General features: G+C 33.4%; 1 protein-coding gene across 1 annotated transcript in view; it reads left to right on the forward strand.

Moving 5' to 3' along the window:
- Window positions 1–23,250, forward strand: part of LIPI (lipase I) — a 52,642-nt gene that overhangs the window by 19,018 nt on the left and 10,374 nt on the right. The window contains exons 5-9 of the mRNA XM_074389488.1: window positions 3,480–3,569; window positions 4,893–5,060; window positions 6,805–6,909; window positions 15,449–15,560; window positions 21,109–21,285. Coding sequence (XP_074245589.1) covers window positions 3,480–3,569; window positions 4,893–5,060; window positions 6,805–6,909; window positions 15,449–15,560; window positions 21,109–21,285 — 652 coding nt within the window. The remainder of the gene's footprint in view (window positions 1–3,479; window positions 3,570–4,892; window positions 5,061–6,804; window positions 6,910–15,448; window positions 15,561–21,108; window positions 21,286–23,250) is intronic.

Raw genomic sequence — 23,250 nt, forward strand, 5'->3', positions numbered from 1 at the left:
TCAGGTGGTAAATGAATTTCAAGCTTTCTGTGTTTCATTGTATATAAGAAGGTAAAAATGACCTTCAATATTTGATGTTCATAAGTTCACTATTCATGTTGAATCTCTAGGGTATCTAGAAAGAAAATAATAAAAGAGTACTTTAAAGCTAATCAAGGACAGAAATTGAATATACTTTTTATGAAGCCTAAAAGAAGGCAAGAAAAGAGAGAAAGAATACATACGACAGGTGAAACAAATAGAAGGTAGATAATAAGATGGTAAAATTAAAAACAACTGTACAGTTAAGATAAATAGCCTTATGCTTGAATTAAAATATTGTGGTTGTCTCACTTTATTAAAAAGTTAAAATCCCACTCTTATTTAGTAAAGGCATATATAAAAGCAAGGAAGCTGAATATTTGAAAGTAGAATGGTGATAAAAAATATATGCAAACATTATCCTCCAAAATGGTGGTCAATCTTTATTAGGCAAAATTGATTTTGTCACATAAACCACTAAAAATGTGGACAGACTTTAAAGTAATAAAACATTGAATTCACAAGGAAACAATTCTAGTTTGTATGTACCTAATAACACAGCTTCAAAATATGTAATGCAACATTGACAGTAACACCTTGCTAAAAGGCAACTGCACAATCATAGTGAATAATTTTAATTGAAACAATTGATATAATAGACATTAATAGAACATTACACCTGAGAACTGAAGAATTTACAGTCTTCTGAAACACATATGCCTATTTTACCCAAAATTCAGCATATACTGAACCTTAAATTTATTCTCAAATATTTCAAAGTATAGAAATCACAATCTTCTCTATCTTTAGTGCACTTAATCCAAATAAATAACAAATATATAACTAAAATCAATATATTTTTGAAAGTGAAAAAACATATTTAAAAATAACTAATGAATACAATAATGAATAATAATGGAAATACAAAATATTTTGAATAACATTCACATTATTGCATATTAATTTTTGGATTCAGCAAAAGCCATGGCTAGAAGTAAATGTGTAGTTTTGAATGCAGCTATTTTGAAAGGCTGAAAATCAATAATCTAAGCATCTATCTTAAAAAGTTAGGAATTAAACAAAATAAACTCACAGAAATAGAGAAAGAAACAAATATTAAACATACCAAAAGATTGCTTGAATAAAAATTATGAATTGCAGATGCTTTAAAAATCCAACATTTGCACTTTAGAAATGATAAAAATTATTTATCATTTTAAAATTTATTTATATCACTTTTGCCTTCTTTCCACATAATGAAAGGAACATAGAATTACTGAACTTCATACATTTCTTTTAAAAATAAATTCTCAGAGACAAGAAACAAAGAACAAAAAGAGAAGACACAACCAGTATCAGTAACCAAGTGGTTCTGTTTCAGTTAACTGGATTCTGAGGTTGAAAAAAACCTTAAACTCGTGTGAAACATAAAACTGCTTTCCTTGCGGTGTGCATAAATGTGAAAGGAAAATAAATGGTTTATGAGCTATTATTTTTAAAACCTTTATAACACTGGAATAATGAATAGTATTTTACCCAAATACGCAAAAACCTCTAACCCAAATGAAAAGATTAAAATATCAGATTATATAAAAAATTGAGAATGTCATAAAGACTTTAAGAATGTGAACAGCAAGTCATTTAAAAAAAAAGGCAGGAAAAGAGATAAAAACCCACTATCAGCCAATAATAAAGATGAAGATAACCTAGTTAAAAAAAGTCAGAATGTTATGAAAGCCACGTTCCAAATAGGCAGTAAACATATAAGAAGTTCTTAAAGTCAGTAAGAAAAAAATATAAATTAAAACCCAAATAAGAAGCCACATTCCTAAAAGTAAAAAGCTCGACAAGACTGTTTATTACCAAAGATGTGGTACAATTGAATCAGGAGCGGCTTGTAAGTTGATGACAGATCTCTTTTGCTCCCCCTGGATTCCTGAGCAGTACTGTTGGTTTGGGGCACCTTCAGTGGCAGTTTGGAGAAAATGATGGTTCCAAACTGGAAACCACTAGTCTTCGAACTCCATGTCAAGTTCATATATGCGGAAATTTCGTAGATCTCTAACACTGTTAATTTTTGATCTTGTTTTAAAAACTTTTTGGTGATTTGGGAAGCATGCCTTTCCTTGCTTAAATTCCACAAGCTAAGAGGATGATGGGATGTTAAGACAGACTGGCTAGCGTATCCTCACCACTGTCCCAATCAAGTCATACATATGCTTTCCTGGATTCTAGAAGGGGACTTGTCATGAAGTCATCTCGGTTGTCCTTTTTCTTTCCCTAGGCATTAAGCAGTGCTCCTCGCCCCTCTCCCCAACCTCAGTGTACATGCCCCCTGTTCTCATGTCCTTCTAACAACTCGCTGGAGGTTCTGTTAACATCCTAGAACTAAGGTCAAGTTGTGGCATCTAAATCCTTTCTGTCAGACCCATGTGTTTATCTTTGTTTTATGCTAAATCTATCACTGATCCCTTTCTTGAGTTCACTATGTTGTAGGAAATCTTTTGTGCCCCAGATTAAAGCATTGTAATCTTACTTTGTGGCACAATTTTATATCAAATCACAGTCCTGAGTATTCTGGGCTTGCTAGTCCTTTTCATTGTTAAGGCTTCTCTGAGTTATATGCTGGTAATAGGCTCAGAATCTGTACCTGCACTAGTGCTCTAAGGATCTACAGGGCTACATAGAACCTTGAATCCAAACTATGTGTTTCATGTCACTCTGACTTAAACGACTCCAGCTGAGGCAGCTTAGTTTTTAGATGTTTTCCAGTTAGTGAATCCAGCACCAGCAGGTCTTAGGAATTATGACCCAAAATGAAGGCAGATCATCACACTGATGGAAGAAGCCCTGCGGGACTTGCCTTCATTTGCTCCGAAGCTGTCTTACAGATTAGGCTTTAGCCATGCTGGCTTCTGTGAATACCCCAAGCATGCTCACACAAATATTCCCTGGGCTTACTGCCTCACATCCTCCACATTTTTGCTCCACTCCAACTTCTTCAAGTGGCGAATTTCTTAACCAAATGACTTAAACATGAAAATATCTCCCCCACTAGACCCTTCCTGTCCTCTTGTTCCACTTAACTGTTCTCCAAAGCATTTACTGTTATTTGACATACTGTATTTTTACTTGCTTATTATGGTTTCCTTCCAATAAAAAAAGTATTTTCCACTGCAAGGAATTTTTCTCTATTTCTTTTTTCACTTACATATTCACCGTACAAAAAACTGTGATTGACCCATAGTAAACTGGTGACTGGCAAATATATTAAATTAACGAAATACACTTTTTGTGAATAATTTATAGCAGAAAAAATTATAAAAATAGCGCTTATTTTATCATTGGTTCTGATATTTAAAGAGTAACTTTCAGTGGATTTTATAGGATATTTTGTTTTATGCAAGCTGCTCACCTGATTATATACACGTTATGATTCTTGGTGCTTTTCTTCTCAGGTTTAGGCATTCAGGAGCCCTTGGGACACATAGATTTTTATCCAAATGGAGGAAATAAGCAACCCGGCTGTCCTAAATCAATTTTCTCAGGTATACTGACAGTATTTTTGAATGAATTACATAATATTTGAAATAATGAAAGAAAATAACTTATTTTTCTCCTCTTAATCTGTAGGCAGTGTTTTGATTTCATCACCATTTCCCATGACTCAGGAGAGTTATTGGTTAACAATGGTTTAATTTTACTGTGCTTAGTTCATAAAGGTTACCAGTAGACATCCCATTCGGTCATGGATAATACCTCTTAGATTATATTTTTAATAATTTTAGTTCATCATTTTAAACATTAGGAGAAGTTATAAGTCATTGAGGAAGCACACGTAGCTAAAATACCATATAATGCAATTTTGATCTCAGGATTTAGTCTTAACCATTACAGTACTACTGTACAAAGACAAATTTAAAAACTCTCGATACTTGGTTGTTCTGTCCATAAAGACAGCTGAGCAACTTTCCCATGGTGTGGAATTTGGCTCACATCAGAGCCATTGCAGGAAATGCTTTTAGGTCTATAATGGCAACTAGTCAAATAACACATGACCAACACCACTGTAGTGGCAGAAGTTTGGTGAAAAGGATGAGGATGTGCAAGGTTAGAAAAGTGGTTGGGCCAGGCGCGGTGGCTCAAGCCTGTAATCCCAGCACTTTGGGAGGCCGAGGAGGGTGGATCACAATGTCAAAAGATCGAGACCATCCTGGTCAACATGGTGAAACCCCGTCTCTACTAAAATACAAAAAATTAGCTGGGCATGGTGGCTTGTGCCTGTAATCCCAGCTACTCAGGAGGCTGAGGCAGGAGAATTGCCTGAGCCCAGGAGGCAGAGGTTGCGGTGAGCCGAGATCGCGCCATTGCACTCCAGCCTGGGTAACAACAGCAAAACTCTGTCTCAAAAAAAAAAAAAAAAAAAAAAAAAAAGAAAAGAAAAGTGGTTGGAAAACAAAAGGATGGTAATAAAGTTTTAATGTCACCTTGTTTCATATTCATCTTTGTCATTAGGTAAAAATGTTAGGAGTGAAGGGTAAGAAGGAAAAGATATATACACTAGTTATTAAGTACAGATGCGCTGTTTAGGGCTTGTGAAACACTGAAATTAAACCTTTCTGCTGTGTTAATTATTATTTTAAAAATTTATTATAAATATCATGCAAAAGATGTGCTAAATTTAAGTTTTCATTGGTACTATATGTTTAGTGGTTTGAGATAAAACTGTGTATTATAGTCAGTAATATTCCTATATTACATAGTATTTAGTAAAACTTCATCTTTGCTTTTAAATGTATGTGGACATGGCTTAGTACATATACTGTTCTTTTTCTTTTTTTTTTTTTCTTTTTTTTTTTTTAACCCTTAAGGAATTGAATTCATTAAATGCGACCACCAGAGAGCAGTTCACTTGTTCATGGCATCTTTGGAAACAAACTGCAATTTTATTTCATTTCCTTGTCAATCATACAAAGATTACAAGACTAGCTTATGTGTGGACTGTAGCAGTTTTAAGGATAAATCATGTCCTTGGCTGGGTAAGAGAGATTGTTATAGTTACTATCATTCTTTTTTAATATGTATAACATAATTGTTAGTATTTTCTGCAGGAAGCTAAACTGTGCACTCTACTTGTTAATACGTGACCATTTTATGGAAAACATTATCTGTAAAGAAGGGGTACAGAGTAAATATTTCATTCCCTACTAAGCATTTTTAATATATTGAATTAGAGGAACTTGATCAGCTGCTTTTTTATGTTCAATGCTGTAGGCAAATTGGGTGGCTTTATAATGATCCTTGTTCTTGATGTACAGAAACATCTGACTATTATTCAACTATATTTTCACTTAAAGAATGAAACTTGCATGGTCTTGTTAACACTAAGGTTTGTTATTTTGTTTTTTAATGGGAGATCTAAGGAGCAAGTGAAGAGGTGTGAGCCATGGTTAGCTTCTCATTTGCTAACAGCAGGTAGACATGAATCATACATGGTTCACACCTTCTAAATGGATAAAGCTTGGTAAGAGCAGTTAAGTATTGCTACTTCTGATAACTAAAACCTTTTTTTTTTTAGGAAATTATAGAGAAAATTAATGTTAATTTCCTATGAGCAATAGGAAATTATAGAGAAAAAAGAATCCACATAAACATATAATATTAGAACAGGAAAGAATTTCAGAGGCCGTTTGCTCAGGGATTTTCAAAGAGAGCATTAGACCCAAGCATGCCCCATGAGCATGTAAACATCTGGTCAGTATCATGGCAGGATTTTCCAGAAATGTTTCCAAAGCCAAAGGGGTTCCAGGAATGGGTAGTGATTAGATAGGCTAAATTAAACCATACACTGAAGCAGGATTAACACACAGAGAGAGTACCCTGGGAGGGGTATGCACTGTTCAGGCTTTGCCAATTTGATTTTTCTTTTAGACCTCTTCTGTCTATAAGATATAATGTGGGATTAGCTTCCTTCAGACCTCCTGTTGTAGATTGCTTTTCTAGTTCCAACCCTCTTCCATATAAAAAGAAAATTGTAACCCAGAGTGAATATATAGATTATATAAAGCCATCAGTTAGACCTTAAGTAAAACTTCTGAATTCTTAATTTACTATTCTTTCTACCATATTCAAATCTCAAATTTGGAGGTAACAATATGGGAACAAAGAAATACATGAAGCATATGAAATATATATTAATATAAAGTTTATTTTATAATTATCAATCTATCAATATGTTATATATAATAAATATTCTACATGTACACATATGTATCTGAAATATACATATCATGTATAATATATAGTACATGTACAATACATCTATACATACATATAGTATAAATAACATATATACATGCATACCATATCTGTATGTATTATATATATGGGAGCACTAGGGAGCTATACTCATGGAGCTATACTCTAAGTTTTATGTAATCAATTTACTGTGCTTATTTATTGTAAAGAATTACAAGTAAAATTCTGAATTTATAATAGTAAAACTTCTACAAATGGACTATAACCATATGGAGTATGCCAAGCTTTGATAAGATTGTTAGGAAGCAGATTTATTTGTGAATCCTGAAATTAAGAGTTGTTACTGTAATTAAAATAACTAGAATGCTACATTATTTGAAAACAATTATTTTTAAGTTATCAAGATCCATGACGATCATCATGATGGTTATATGTACTGATCCCTTAGTTACTTTAGTGTTTTGACATTTTTGTATGCTATTTAATGGAAGTCCAGTTTCTAATGTTTTGTTTCTCAAATCTCAGGTTATCAAGCCAAGCTATTTAAAGATGTTTTAAAAGAAAGGATGGAAGAAAGACCACTTAGGACCACTGTGTTTTTGGATACTAGTGGCACATATCCATTCTGTAGTAAGTTATTAACACTTTTAACACATAAACAAATTATTGTTTTTTCATACTAATTTGCATTTGATTCAAAGTGTTCTTTGCACCCACTCAAAGTCCACTGTGTTCTTTCAGGCAAATTTAAAATTTGCCATAGCCAATTAGACAAATTCTACTAAGGACCTGATATTTTAGATGAAATGGACAGATGCTTGGGTAGTATTTTCCTGAAGAAACAATCAAGGTTGTACTCCCTCATCCCAAATTTGCATATTACTCTTTTCACCTCTAGAGTTATTTTGGCATCTAAAATGATAAGTTATTTTGGCATCTATATACAGTATGAACACCCGCTTGGAAACTAAAACTAAATTATTAATATGTCAATATAAATAAGCTCAAGAAAGCAGTAATCTTTATAATTCATTCAGAGTTAGACAAGAGGAGAAAACTTGTAGAACAAGAGAGAATCTTATAGAAATATGATACAAAATTAGATTTATGAGGAGGTATTAAAAATGCAAAATTATTCTGTTTGGAAATGAAAAACTGATATTGGTTTGTAAATAAAATGAGTGTTTTTTATGTGAAGAATTTTATGGAGGAAGTTTTAAATTCCTGTCATTGATTTTGAGTACTGAGAGATAAATACTTAAAATAGATTCTCATAAAATATTTTGGGTCAGTCATTGTTAATGTTTTCCAGTCACAGTCACTACCAACTTCAATATATTATTCTTCAAACATTAGTGATGTGTCCTATCAAACAGAATTGGGGCTGTCCATTTTTCAAATTAAAAATTTTATTAAGTTAATTTTAGATTTACATGTAGATGTAAGAAATAATACAGAAATAGTATGAATAGTTTCTTTAAATGGAAACATTTTGCAATGCCTTAGTCTAGTATCACCAGCAGGACATTGACATTGATAAAATCCACCCATCTAAATCAGATTTCCCTACACAGTTGCTTGCGTGTGTGGCTATGTGTGTATTTGGCTCCATATAAAATAATCACATTTGTAGGGCTGTGTATCTACCACCACAATGAAGATTCTAAACAGTTCATCACCACAAAGAATCCTTGTACTGTGCTTTTATAACTACCTACACCATCCCCCTACTTGTTGGTTTCCAATTCCTGCTATCCATTCATACATTCCTAGAACTTTGTTATTTCAAGAATGTTATATAAAGGGAACCACCCAGCATGTGACCTTTCTAATTGGCTTATTTTTTCATTCAGCGTAATTTCCTGGAGGAGGTTCATCCATGTAGAATGTATCAATGATTCATTATACTTCTATTTGCTGAGTAGTATTCCATAGTAATATACTTCTATCTCTACGGTTAATCAGTATATATTGATATCTATATAATATATATCTATATTATGTAACTTTCTATAGAGAGCTACATAGTATCTCTATATCTATTGATAGATATACCTATATATTGATTTTGATATTATATATATCTATATTATAGATCTCTATATAGATATTACATATGTAATATACATAAACATTTACATAGATATAGGATGTACCACCATTTGTTTAACCAATTACCTGCTGAAGAGCATCTGGGATGTTTTTAGGTTTTGGCTATGACAAATAAATCTGTTATGAATATTGTATATAAGTTTTTGTGTGACTATGTCTTCATTTATCTGTCTTAAATCCCCAGGAGTGCTATTGCTGGGACAGAAACTAATTGCACATTTAGCTTTGAAAATATTTGACATTTTTTTTTGGAGTGACTATACCACTTTACTAAATTCTCCCAATTAAAATATAAGTGATCTAATTTTCCTGATTCTTTTCAGAATGTGGTTTTGTCATTATTTTTAAAAACTCTTATGCATTTTGATATGCATAGATGATATTTCAGTGGTTTTAATATTTGTTGCCTTGATGGCTGATTATATTGACTATTTCTTCTTATCATCTTTGGTGAAATGTGTATTCGTGCCTTTGAACATTTTTTAATTGGGCTTTTTTTTTAAGCTGTTGACTTTTGTTAACTCTTTATATAGTTTTTAACTATATATGTTGTCAGGTATTTGATGTGCAAATATTTTCTTACGGTCTGTAACTTGTCTTATCTGTGTCACAAAAGCATTGTCAGAGAAAAAGTGATTAGTTCTGATGCGGAGTAATTGATCATTAGTTCCTTTTAGAAATGTATCCTGCTTTTTAGGTGCCACATCTAAGAACTCTTTGTTGAGCCCTAAGTCCTGAGGGTTTTCTCCTGTAATGTTTTTTCTAAAAATTATATAGTTCTATGTGTTACATTGACATCTGAAATCCATTTATATTTAGTTTTCGTATAGCTCCAGAACCATTTGTTGAAAGGTTATCCTTTATTAAGCGCTTTTGCATCTTTATCAATGATCAGTTAAATATATTTTTTGTACCTATTTGTGTTGGATTTATATTTTGCTCTATATACTTTTTCACTTACCTATGTGTTCATACCTTTTTCTAGTACCACATAGCATTTAATTAATATAGCTATAGAGTACCTCTTTATTATTCTTTGTCATGATTGTTTTAGATCTTCTACTGTATATGCGTTCCAATTTAAATTTTAGCATAAGGTGTTTTATACCTACAAAAATTTTTCTGAGGTTTCAACAGAAATTGCATTATATTTCAAATATATTGCAAATATATATTTCAATTTGGGGAGAACTTATATTTTTACCATGCTAAATATTCTAATTCATGAATATAGTATGTCTTTCAATATACTTTGATTCTTTGATTTCTTCGATCAGCATTTTATGATTTTCAGCATACAGATACTGTGAATCTTTTGTTATATGTATACAACATATTCATCTTGGGTGATAATTATAAAATGTATTGCTAAATTTTGGAATCTCCCTATTCATTGTTAGTATATAGAAATGAGATTGCATCTTTTATGTTGAAAATGTTTCCTGGGACTTGCTGAATTCATTTATTATTTCTAGGTTAAAAAAATAGATCCATTGGAATTTTCTATGTAAGCAATTATGTTTCTTCAAATAAGAATTTTTTATTTCTTCTATTACAAACTCTGTGCACTTAATATTTTTTAAAATCTACTTACTGTAATGGCTAGAACTTCCAGTGCTATGTTGAATAAGTGGTAAACCCAGACACCTTTGCCTTAGAGGAAAAAACATCCAATCTTTTGCCATTAAAGTGTGATGTTACAGTTTTGTTTTGCTTTGTTTTGTAGATACTCTATAAAATTGAGTTAGTTCCCCTCTATTCCTAACTTGCTAAGTATTCTACCATTTTATTACTGAAATGCAAAGCTAGTTCAACATTCTAGAATCAATTAATGTAGTTCAACATATCAACAAAGAAAATAATATTCTTTGTTGATATGTTGAACTACATTAATTGATTCTAGAATGTTGAACTAGCTTTGCATTTCAGTAATAAATTCCCCTTGGCCTTAGTGAATATTTTAAAATATATTGTTGAATTTGATTTGTTAATGTTTTGTTGAGGATTTTTCTAAGTTCTTAGTAGCATTCCTTTTTTTTATCGTTTTTGTCTGGTTTTGGCACAAGAGTAATAGTGTATTCATACTATATTAACACAGTGTCAGGAAAGGAGTGGGCAAATTTTCCCTTCTTTGTTATCTTTTCTGGAAGAGATCATGCAAGATTTGTGTTAATTCTTTAAATGCTTGGAAGAATTTTCCAGTGAAACCGTTTGGGTCTGGAGACTTTCTTGGGAGGAAGTTTTATTTATGCAAATTTAATTTATTTAAAATTTTAAGACTACTTGGATTATCTGTTTCAGCTTGGTTGAGGTTTTGTAGTTTGTGGTTTTGAGGAACTGGTCAGTAAGTTGTTTGCACTGTTTTAAAAAATTTTTTTAGGATTGCAGTGTCTGTAGTAATGCCTTTTGTTTCATTCCTTATAGTAATTTATCTCTTGTTTCGTTTTATTTTGTCTGTCTTGGTAGACAAGGTGGTTAATCAATTTTATTGTTTTTTATTCAAGAACCAGATTTTTGTTTAATTAATTTTCTATTACATTATTTTATTAAATTTTGTTAATTTCTGCTTTGTTCTGTCTTTTCTCTCTGTGTATATTTACACCCACTCATATTTTGTTCTACTCTATTTGTGTTTATTTTGTTCTTTTTCTATTTTTTTGAGGCAGGAACTTAAATTGTTGGCCTCAGATATTTCTTCATTTCTAACATAATCATTTAGTGCTATGAAATTCCTTCTCAGTACTTCTTGAACTGTATTCCTTGTGTTTTGATATATTGTATGTTTTTATTCTGCCCTATGTATTTTTTAGAGAACTCTTCTTTGACCATGGGTTAATCGTTAACATGCTGTTTAATTTCCACTATTTAGAAATTTTCCTGTTGTCTTTCTGTTGCTGATTTTTAGTTTAATTTTATTATTGCTAGAAATCAAACTCTAACATTTTTTAGCAATGTGCTGAGGTATTTTTAGTAGTCAAGGATTGCTCTCTTTAGGTGCAAGCTTCGAAGGTACTTGCAATACATGTGTATTCTGCTTTTTTGGGTATAAAATAAAATTTTGTTGGCTGATCTCAGGCATCATTAAGTCATTATGGCATCAACTGAAAGCAAAAAAATCTCCTCTAAACCCAACAGATACAAAGTTCCAAATCTTGTCTAATTCATCTAAATCAGATTTGGCTAAAGGTCTGGTTATAAGTGCTTGGACATAATTTTTCTTCATTTGTGGTGAATCTCAGGAATCCAATTACCTCCTCTTCAAATACAATGACAACATAGACATAGGATACCAGTTATAGGCATTCTTGTTCAAAGAGGAAAAAATTAGAAGAAAAATAGAGTCAACTGTCCCATGCAGCTTTTAAATTCAGCAAGGCAAACTCCATTTGATTTTAAGGTCTAGGAATAATTCCGTATGGTTCATGGCTCTGCTCCCTGGGTTCATGGCATGTTGGTCTCTTAGAGTCCTTCACTTTCTCTTTCTTCCCCTTCTTCTTTAGATGTATAAATGGTAGCATATGTTTGCATCTGAATAGTTTTTTCATCTTGTTTCTTGTTTGTAGAATTCTTGCAGGCCTCAAAACTTTCTGTCATTTTATACTCTGTTGCCTTTAGTCTATGTTGGCAGTATTTATACCACTGTAACATTCTCCAAAGCCTGGTGGATCTCCGTACATGTCACAGAGAGTCATTCCATTAGAAAAGAGACTCCTCCATATGATTTCTAGAAAATCCTGCCTCTATCATTGGCCTCTGCTGAGATGGCTAAAGGAATCTGTGAGTCACCTGCTTAATATTTTCAAAGACCCTTTTGTGTGACTAAATACTCTGATTTCTAAAATCTTTCTGAGGGAAAAGGTTGTTCCAGCTACACCCTCCTCTCTTTCTCTAGATCCTCATTTCCCATGGTAAATTTCTTAATTTGGTCATCTTTAGTAAACTTGCTAGGCTGATGATTTCCCAAATCAGCAAGTCAGGACTCTTTTTAATTAAACAGTTTCATTCCAATTTCTGTCTTTCCTCTCACAATGCACGATGAGCACCAAGGAGAAATCTGGCCCCACTTTCAATCCCTAACTTAAAAATCCCCTTAGTTAAATTTCAGATTTCTTCATTTACAATTTCTGCTTTCCACATAAATTGCAGGATATAATTCCACTAAGCTACCTGCCGCTATGTAGCAAGGATTCTTTTTCTACCAGTTTCCAATAACTTTTTTTTTTTTTTTTTTTTGAGCTGGAATCTCCCTCTGTTGTTCAGACTGGAGTGCAGTGGCACAATCTCTGCTCACTGCAACCTCCACCTCCTGGGTTCAAGTGATTCTCCTGCCTCAGCCTCATGAGCAGCTGGGACTACAGGTGCCTGCCACCAGGCCAGGCTAATTTTTGTAGTTTTAGTAGAGATAGGGTTTCACCATGTTGGCCAGACTAGTCTTGAACTCAATATTGTGATCTGCCTGCCTCAGCCTCCCAAAATGCTGGGATTACAGGCATGAGCCACTGCGCCCAGCCTCCAATCATATATTTCTAATTTCGGTCTGAGTCCTGAACAACAGCAAGATTAACATTCTTATTCACTTCATTAGACATCCATGTTTCTCACCAACAGTCTTTTTGCAATGTGTGTTTTCTTTGCCATGTTCTTTATTTCCTCCTGCGTCCTTACTAGCACATTTCTAATAACAATTTATTCAAGGAAATCTAGGTTTTCCTATTATGTTCCTGAAAATTCTTCCAGCTTCTGCTCATTTCTAATTTGGAAACCACTTTTCCACTTGCCTAAGTTTGTTATAGCACTATCCCATTCTTTGTATCAAAATGAATATTGCTTTTTTATCACTACTATAACAAATTACCGCAAATTTGGTGGCTTAAGACAGCACACATGTATTATCTTAAAGTTCGGTAGTCCAGAAGTCTAATGCAGATGTCACTGTGCTAAAGTCAAGGTGTTAGCAGGTGCATTCCTTTCTTTCTTAACTTTTTTAACTCCTGAGGTTGTTCACATTCCTTGGCTTCTGTCCTTTTCCTTCACATTGGTGGACTGAGTCCTCATATTATATAATTTTGAACCTTCTTCTGCACCACGTCTCTGTTTCTGATTCTCCTCTTTTGTCTTCCTCTTCCTCTTTTAGGGTGATAACATTAGGTCCACCTGGATAATTTAATATAGTGTAACTACTTAAGAACAGCTGCTTAGTGATTCTAATTTTATTTGCTATCTTAATTATCCTTTGCTATATAAGATAGCATACTTGTAGGTTCCAGGAACTAGGACAAGGACATATTTGGAGAGGCCTACAACAATTACAATATGCAGACATTATTTATCACTGTTTAGTGATTCCGACATTTAACCACATCAAGTAAGATGTGGAAACCTCACATCCATGTAGGTCTTTTTACATTCCCCACTTTTCCTAATCTTGATTTTGAATATCAGATTTTGTAATCGCTTTTGTTTCAATCCTCAAATAACATTTATAAAATCAATGGGAAAAAAAGATAATTGTAAGTACCCATATTTATTCTTTTTCTATTGTTTATTCCTTCTTTATAATGGTTCTTGATTATTTCATCAATTCCTTTATGTTTGAAGAAATTACTCCTGACAATCTCTAAGGATAAGTCTGATAGTGAGATTTTTTTTTTTTTTTTTAACTGTTTCTTTTTCTGAGAATGTCTCTATTTCCCCTTCATTCTCAAAGGACAGTTTTGTTGGATGTAAGCTTTGATGTTGACAGTATTTTCTTTCAACACCTGAAAAATGCAATATTTTCTTTTGGCCTCCATGGCTTCCAGATGTGAAATCCAATATGATTCAAATTGGTGTTTCCCTGTAGATAATGCATCGTTTGTTTTTGGCTGCTTTCAAGATTTTTATTTCTTTGATTTTACTTTTGCAGTTTTATTATGATGCATCTTGGTGAGAATTTCATGAGGTTTATTCTATTTCAGATACACTTAGGTTTTTCAATCTGTGTGTGTGTGTGTGTGTGTGTGTGTGTGTGTGTGTGTGTGTGTTTGCCAAATTTAGAATGTTTTCAGCCATCATGTCTTTGATTACACCTAACTGTCCCACACTCTTTTCTCTTTCTGACACTCTAATAGCAGAAATATTCTTCTGGCCTTGGCTTTAACTTAATTTCTGCCTCCTGACATCTACCTTTTCTTCTTCCGGGCTTGGCTGCGTATTGAAACATGGATTGCACACCTAGTATTTCCAAGTACTTATAGTGGGAGGGTGGCTTAATCTGTAACATCTGAATATTCTATGCTGCCAGAAATCATCTGAGCAAGTCTGAATGCCCATTTTTATGGTCAAAATGAATCAAAGTACTTTTTCTGAGGCTGTGAAGTAACTTCAAAGTAAGAAGTGCTCCTTTGTACCTCTTGTGTCAGAGATGGGAAAAATCCAATTACAAATACATTGTCTTTTAGGGCTTGGGGTAACTGTTAGAGAGTCAGGATTTCCTGCACAGACCTGGCAATATATAGGAGTGAGTTCAGCGTCCTTGCATGTGAAAGACACTCTACCGAAGTTCAGTAAAGGCAATTTGAATAAAAACTACTATGAATTTACCTTATATAGGATTATTTAATCTCACAGTCATTCTTGAACAGCCAGTGAAATTAGAATTATGTTTCCCAAGCAAACAGCTGGTACTATTAATCAGATAATTAAGAAATCTTATCATATTTACCTTAGATATGCTATTGAAAAGTACAAGTTGCTTACTTGGCCTAATTGCTGAAATGTTTTGGTTTTAGACTGGTTAGTATTTAGAAGCTATTTGTTTGACACTCCACCATACCCATTACTAGCTGGCAGGCTTTTTCATTCCTCATGTTTAAGAGTAGTCAGAAATTGACAAACAAAAGGTAACATATATTATCCGTTTACCATATGAGTCCTCTCAATAATATTGTTTGCATGTATAATAAAAGCCTAGATTACATATCTATCTATACATATACATACATATGTATTTGAATATATACCAAAACCAAAAAATTAAAAAATAACGTGAGTTGCATTCTATATTTTTATTTTATAGCCTATTATTTTGTTCTCAGTATAATTGTTCTGGATAAAACTATGATGGATGGCTCTTTTTCATTTAAATTATTAAACCAGCTTGGAATGATTGAAGAGCCAAGGCTTTATGAGTAAGTAAAATGTAGTATTTTCTTCTCTCCTAAATTCAATGCTTGCTTTCTTCAGGATCCTATCTAACAGATAATTTAAATAGTATAGTTTATTTTTAATCCAGAGAGTCTTAAAATGTTAAATATTAAAAGGATCTCATGTGTAATATTCTAAATCCTTTATTTTACAGAGAAAAGTAACATATTTAAAGAGGTTCTTTACTTTAAGCAACTAGAGACTTTAAAAGTTATAATTGTATCAGGAGATCGAGACCATCCTGGCTAACACGGTGAAACCCCGTCTCTACTAAAAATACAAAAAATTAGCCAGGCCTGGTGGCAGGCGCCTGTAGTACCAGCTACTTGGGAGGCTGAGGCAGGAGAATCCCTTGAACCCAAGAGGCCGAGGTTGCAGTGAGCCAAGATGGAGCCACAGCACTTCAGCCTGGGTGACAGAATTAGACTCTGTCTCAAAGAATAAACACACAAAAAAGTTATAAGAGTTAAAGATGGTTTTGTTTCTTTCTCTTTCTTTTGACTCTCATTGCAGTCTTACTTCTAACCACCTTGCCTTCCAATTTCTCCAGTTTTTAGGCAGTATCACATTCACAGTGACGTGAATAAATGTTTAGTGACTTCTGTAAATAGAGTGACACAATTTTAGGATTTCAGAGAGTGACTCCCACCTACAATGCTCCCAAATAATAGGAGAGGGTTTTGTTTCTCAATCTTCTATTTAACTTTGTACATAAGTATGTGAACATGTGTATACATATTTTTAAGGTTGTATAATTATATAAAATAATGTTCTTGGCTTGAGCTTGTTGAATATATATTTCTGTATTTAATAAATTCTTAAACTAGAAATTTTTTTTTTCTTAGAAGAATGATATAAAGGGGCACACTACTATACCATTGTGGTTTCCAACCTGCTGTGTTAGACTTCTAAATAGCCATTAAATAATGAAATGATTTTCAAAAGGCTCACAGGCACTGTATCTAGTGATTAAAATAAATATAAAGGTTTGTTCTGTTGTGGATAGACAGAGCAATTTGGCTACAATTTTGACTGGTTATTGAACAGATTAGGATTTCAGGAAGCATAGCTGATATTTCCAACATTTACTGCTATACCGTTTAGGTAGTTACAGTACATAAGTTAATTAATCAACTAATTTAATGTGTGATGGACCTTAGACTTGAGTACATAGAGATATCCAAATTCTGTGAGCCAGGAGGAAGTCCCTGACTAGTTATTTATTTGCACATTCACAAACAATGGAAGTGAAAATGTTTAATGTTACGGTGTTATTAACTCTTAAGTAAAATATGAAACAATATTGAAATATAAAAAGTAGCCATAGCTTGTAATAATAGATAAACTTTTCACACATATGTTATAACCTGTCCACCTAATCTTGGATAATAACTTTACTGTTTTTTTAATTAATATTATATTCTAATACAGTCATGCATCACTTAACAATGGGAGTATCCTCTGAGAAATGCATGCTTAAGTAATTTTGTCATCGTTTGGACATTATACAGTGTATTTACACAAACCTAGATGGTATAGCCTGCTACACACATACGCTATATGGAGTGTAACATAGGTTTGTAACCTGGAAGCAATATATTACAAACCTGTACAGCATGCTACAGTATTGAATACCGGAAGCAATTGTAACATAATCATAAATATTTGTGTATGTAAAAAGATCTAAGCATACAGAAGGGTAGAGTAAAAATATAGTGTTATAATCTTATGGGATCATTGTCATATATGCAGCCCTTTGTTGACCAAAACATCATTATGTGGCACATGAGTATACATTTAATTAAGTTTTGGGATTTAAATTGTCTTAAAGATACCACTGGAGTCAAAGAATTTTAAATGATCTTTTATTTTCTTTTTCAAAATGGAAACAGGAATATTTGTATACTGTAGAAAATGTATAAGAGTATATAATAGAAAATAAGGATCACCTATAATTATGCCATCCAGAAATATCTACACTTTGCATTTGGTTTATAATTATTCCTCCTCCTTCTTCTTGTACATGCCCTTATGTACAGACACATTCTTTTTCTTTCTTTTTTTTAAATTATACTTTAAGTTCTGGGGTCCATGTGCAGATCATGCAGGATTGTTACATAGGTTATACACATGCTGTGGTGGTTTGCTGCATCCATCCCCCCATCATCTATATTCGATATTTCTCTTAATGTTATCCCTCCCTAATCGCCTAACCCCTGATATCCCTCCCCTAACAGGTCCCAGTGTGTGATGTTCCCCTCCCTGTGTCCATGTGTTCTCATTGTTCAATACCCACTTATGAGTGAGTACATGTGGTGCTTGGTTTTCTGTTCTTGTGTCAGTTTGCTGAGAATGATGGTTTCCAGCTTTATCCATGTCCCTGCAAAGGACATGAATGCATCCTCTTTTATGGCTGCGTAGTATTCCATGGTGTATCTGTGTCACATTTTCTTTATCCAGTCTATCATTGATGGGCATTTTTTTATTTAGCAAAATTAGGATCTGATTGAAATGTGTTCTGCATCCTGATTTTTGTCCTGAATTTTATTTTTTCTATGCCACTAAAGATTCCTTGGACCAGGTGTATTAATATGCTAATACAGGATGTTAAATGGAAAATACCAGTATTGGGTATTCAGGATAGAAGGATGGCCTAGACATATGAGTAATGGGGAGATTAGAGGCAACAAGATCAGAGACAGGAGGCTACAGAAGTAGTTACTGTGATAATTCATGTGAAAGATAATGTGAGCCTGGGTCTAAGTCAGTGGAAATGAAAAAACAGGATAAGGGAGATTGTAGAGGTTTTGGACTTTAGAATAGGTATGTTATGTCTTTGCATGGTTAATTGAGTAAGTGAAAGTTAAGGAAAGAAACCAATCTAGAGTGACTTCAAGTTTCAAGCTTTGTGACTATTTAAAAAGTATAATACCATTCTACACTGAGCTAAAAGATACATGGAGAGATTCCAATTCAGTCCATTCATTAAAAATTATTGAGTTCTTCTATAGACCAGGACCTGTGCTAGGAATAGTGGATACAATTCTGGATAGGTTACATGTTCTGCTCTTACATAAATTAGATGTCTGCAGCAGATAGATTTTAAATTAATAATAAAAATGAAACAATGGTGGCCATCATTCCTCGATTCAAACAACTTTTAATGAGCACCTACATTGAGCAAGGCACTGTGTTAGCTGCTGGGCATACTGTGATGAGAAAATCAGTCACAGTCCTACCGTCATTAAGTTTATAGCATAATGAGACATATAAGGATAGACAAAGAATTATAAAACTATGTAAGTAAAATCTGTTCATGAAAAATTGTCTTGACACAAACTGTAGTGTATATGGAAAATTAAAATAGGGGATGTAAATTAGTGGGGTGACTAAAAGCTTCTCCATGATGCTATGTTAATTGAGTCTTGAATGACGAACAGGAGTCACTGCCCTGCTGCATTCCAGGCTGAAGGACCAATAAATACAGAGTATCTGAAGCAAGGAGAAGCATGGCCCACTTCAAGAGGTGAAGGGAGTTTAGTATGTTTAAGAATAGAGACTGGGAAAGCAAAAGAAAGAGGGGAAATGTAGAGACCACTTAGATATTTTGTAGAAATTAGAACTCATAGGCCACATTCCAGAATTTATATTTTATTAACTGGGCACATGAAAACCACCGAAATTTTTTAGTCGTGGCAGTCATGTTGAGGCCATAATCGGATTTTTCTTTTGGAAAAACAATTTGACTGCAGTGGATTGGAGAGAAACAAAGCAAGATGCCGTTGCAGGAATGTGGCATGACACAGTGGTGTCCTGGGTTTGAAGATTTATAGTTGAGGCAGAAAAATGAGGGATTCAAATCAGTTTGCTATTTCAGAGGTAAAGTCAGCAGAAATTTCTGATAGATTTAATGTGGCAGTTGAAAGAAGGGTGCTATAAAACATGAATCCTACTTGTTTGACTTGGGTATTAGGTGGTGGTGCCATTTAATACTCAGAAAATCTAAGTTTTAGTTTTAGTATTTTTTTGTGTGTTTTTTTTTGTTTTTTTTTTTGTTGTTGTTGTTTGTTTGTTTGTTTGTGTTTTTTTGGTTGGTGAGAGTGTTGGGGAAGAGGAGTCGTTTAGATTTGGACCTAGTGAGTTTCAGGCATCCTTGAGGTATCCAAATGGACATGTAGAATGACAGCGGATACATGTATCTAAAACTTAGCATATAGGCCTTAGCTGAGGGTAGAGATTTTGTGGTCATGAGCAAACTGTTGGTAATTGAAGCCACTTTCCTGGCTGTGAATTTGTATGGGAAGATAACACATACCTATCTGGCTATGTTGAGGTTTGAATCATCTCTGAAAAATTTATATAAGTTCATGCAAAGACATTAGAGATATATCTAATAACATTATGGTCTGTGAAAGAGGAGGTGGTAACCCTGCGAGGAGGTAGCAGAGATGGACTTTGAGTGAATAATCGTGTCCTTTTTTTTTTGTTTCTGACCGTTGCAAGGAATCAAAAAGAGAGCAGAAAAAATGTGAGATGGCAGGAAGTTCTGGGTGCCCCACTGGTTGCTATTCAGCTGTTTTCTGTGTGATTGTCACCTTTGATTAACTAAGTTGTTGTTGGCTCAAAAGAGAAAGTTCTTTAAACTGAGTTTTCAAAAAGACTTTTCTTCCCTTCACTTCTGTCCTCTTTAGTCCCTTCCCTTTCTCCTCCTCCTCCGCCTTTGACTTCTCTTTCTCTCCTTTTATCTCCTCCTCCTACACCTCTTCCTCCTTCTCCTTCTCCTCTTTGCCATCAGTTTTATCTAGTGAGAAAAAGTGCAACAGAGTAGCTAGAGTTCCTCTTGGGTCAGAAAGCCCTAATTGGCATAAACGACTCTCCAGGGACCCACATTTCTGGCACATAGGGGTGAGAAATTGATCAGAGCAGTGGAGTGTTATTAGCTGTGTGACTTTGGAAAAGACACTTACACGCTCTGATGTTTTCTTATCTGTAAAATGGTAATACTCATAGTACCTAATAAAAGGAGTTGTTCAGCTAGTTAAATAAGGTTAAGTATGTAAAGCTTAATTACATTGTAAATGCATGGAAAATTGTACTTACTAAACATCATATTTCTGTTTTGAATCTCAGGCCTTTGAAAGTTATTTCTTTGGGTCAAAAATATTTGATAACATATTTTTAAGTTATCCCTTGAACATCTAGTCTATTGAGGGAACTGTGATAATTAAAGAATCTAAAAAACATACACAGGCTGATGTAAAAACTAGATATCTACTCAGAAAGACATGTCACTTTTTACCTTAAAAAAGCATTTTCAAAATAGTTATATGATGGAATGCATTTATTATTATTATTTTGTTCTCTTATAAATTACTATTTTAATTATTTTAATAAATACTCCAATAATATTTGGTTTGGTCTTTTCCCTATGATATTGTTCCCTGTGGTCTCCCTTATTAGGATTATATTGATTTTAGAATTGAATTATGTTTCAAATTATTAATATGCTGAACATATCAAATTTCTCTCTAGAAAGAACAAACCATTTTATAAACTTCAAGAAGTCAAGATTCTCGCTCAATTTTACAATGACTTTGTAAATATTTCAAGCATTGGTTTGACATATTTCCAGAGCTCAAATCTGCAATGTTCCACATGCACATACAAGATCCAGAGTCTCATGTTAAAATCACTTACATATCCAGAAAGGTAAGAAATTTAAATTTTGATTTCAACATGTTATCTTTTAAACTTGAAAATATTAGTTTGTTAAGTAATGTTTTAAGAATTCATGTGTTCAAATATCTGTTGTGTATTTCAGTCTAAATTTTACACAAATATTAGAATCTCAAAATGGTATAAAGTTATTTTTTTATTACTTGAATGAAATTTATTTGGTAATCCCATTTTGTAATCAAAGAAAAAAACTCAATCATTTCAAAGACACAATAAAGATGAAAAAAGTAACAATGTCTGCCTTAGAAGTTTACCAGTAATTTCTGCCATAAACATACATATTTACAGACTGGTGAGAGTCCTTTTCTGCAATTTTTTAGATGAGGTCCAATGATGAAAACTCTCTAAGGAAACACATGATCACAGAAGATATACTTTATCATGACTTCCAGCATTATCTTCTTTTTCTCAACTTCACTGCTGTTCAATTGGGAAGACAGAAAAGTCCATTTTCATCTGCTGTACCTAAGATCCTATAGATCAGTTGAGATTCAACCCTAAGAATACACTGACAGGAGTGAGACTCTCAGATATGCACTACAACAGCTTGAGGAGAAGCTGACACTTTAGTTTGCAGTGTTATAACCATCTGTCTTGATTTGTCAGCATATCACAAATATCTCCATTCCCATTAAAATGTAACACAATCCTTACTGCGTGGGCACAATTTTCCTGAAGATGACATGCTCTAGAAGTGTTTTTCTTATTCCATTTAATATACTTTTCTTAGTTTTATGTCCTCACAATCACAGAGGTTTTCCCACTCTCCTTGTTTCACATGATATCAGTGTAAATTTTTGCTGTAAAGGAATCCATACTTCCATTGACAATACCTTGTGAAATCCTTAAGAACCATTACAAATCTCTTTTATAAGTTGGTCATCTGTCAATTTGCATGTGTGAGTTGTCCAAACAGTAAGCCTCAGCTGACAGCCAGTAGTAGAAATGGGTGCGTACACTGCTGGAAATCTCTCTTCTTTAGTTGACTGTGGTGCTTCCTCTTTATTTCTGTTTATGTTCCTGTATTTATATATATATTGATTTCCCAATTATCTTCCTGTCACTGTTAAGCATAGTACACAAGAACCTGTGGAGTATAAAAATAAAAATAAGAAATGTTAAGAATATACATTTAGATGAGGTCTATTTCAACAGAAGAGAGTTGGGAAGTCATTTTGTAACTTTTGGTGTGATATTATTTAGTCACTGAAAAGTCAATAAATCAGATATCACTATAATGGCAAAAATCTAGGAGTAGTTTCATTGTTCCTTGCCTATGATTGAAATTCTTTCAAAAACACCAAAATATCTGAACATTTTCAGCAGGAACAATTAGCAACATCATTCACTATGAAAGTACACAGTGAGAGAGGGGATAAAGCCTTGAAGGACTAGAGCTGCAGGATTTTCAATCCGGTATGAATCTTTGCATCTATTATTATTATTATTTATTTTTTTTGCTTCTGATTACTCTCTCTGTTCCAAAACAACTCGTACTTTTAATGGTAAAAGGCTACTGTATTTGGGGATTCCATTATCTGGTCATTAGAACAGCATATGCAGTTATGGAGTAGGCATATGTCACTGTGTTTTTCTGGAGTTTCTATAAAACACTCTCCCAGAGCAATTTTTACTCTATGATTCTGATTAAAATTCAAGTAGCATTCTGATTAAAATTCACATCTCAGGGAACTTGAAGTAACTTGAAGTTACTTCCTAGGACAGATAATGCAAATAATTGAGTCGATAGCTATTAAAAATATATGTCAAATATAAGTGTAGGTTAATATACTAATTACAGTATAAATATAAAATCTAAATTATAAATATATAAATTGGCCAAGCGTGGTGGCTCATGCCTGTAATCCCAGCATTTTTGAAGGCCAAGTCAGGAGAATCACATGAAGCCAGGAGTTTGAAACCAGTCTGGACAACAAG

Source organism: Saimiri boliviensis, chromosome 18 (assembly GCF_048565385.1).
Source record: "Saimiri boliviensis isolate mSaiBol1 chromosome 18, mSaiBol1.pri, whole genome shotgun sequence".
In the NCBI taxonomy this organism is placed as follows: domain Eukaryota; kingdom Metazoa; phylum Chordata; class Mammalia; order Primates; family Cebidae; genus Saimiri; species Saimiri boliviensis.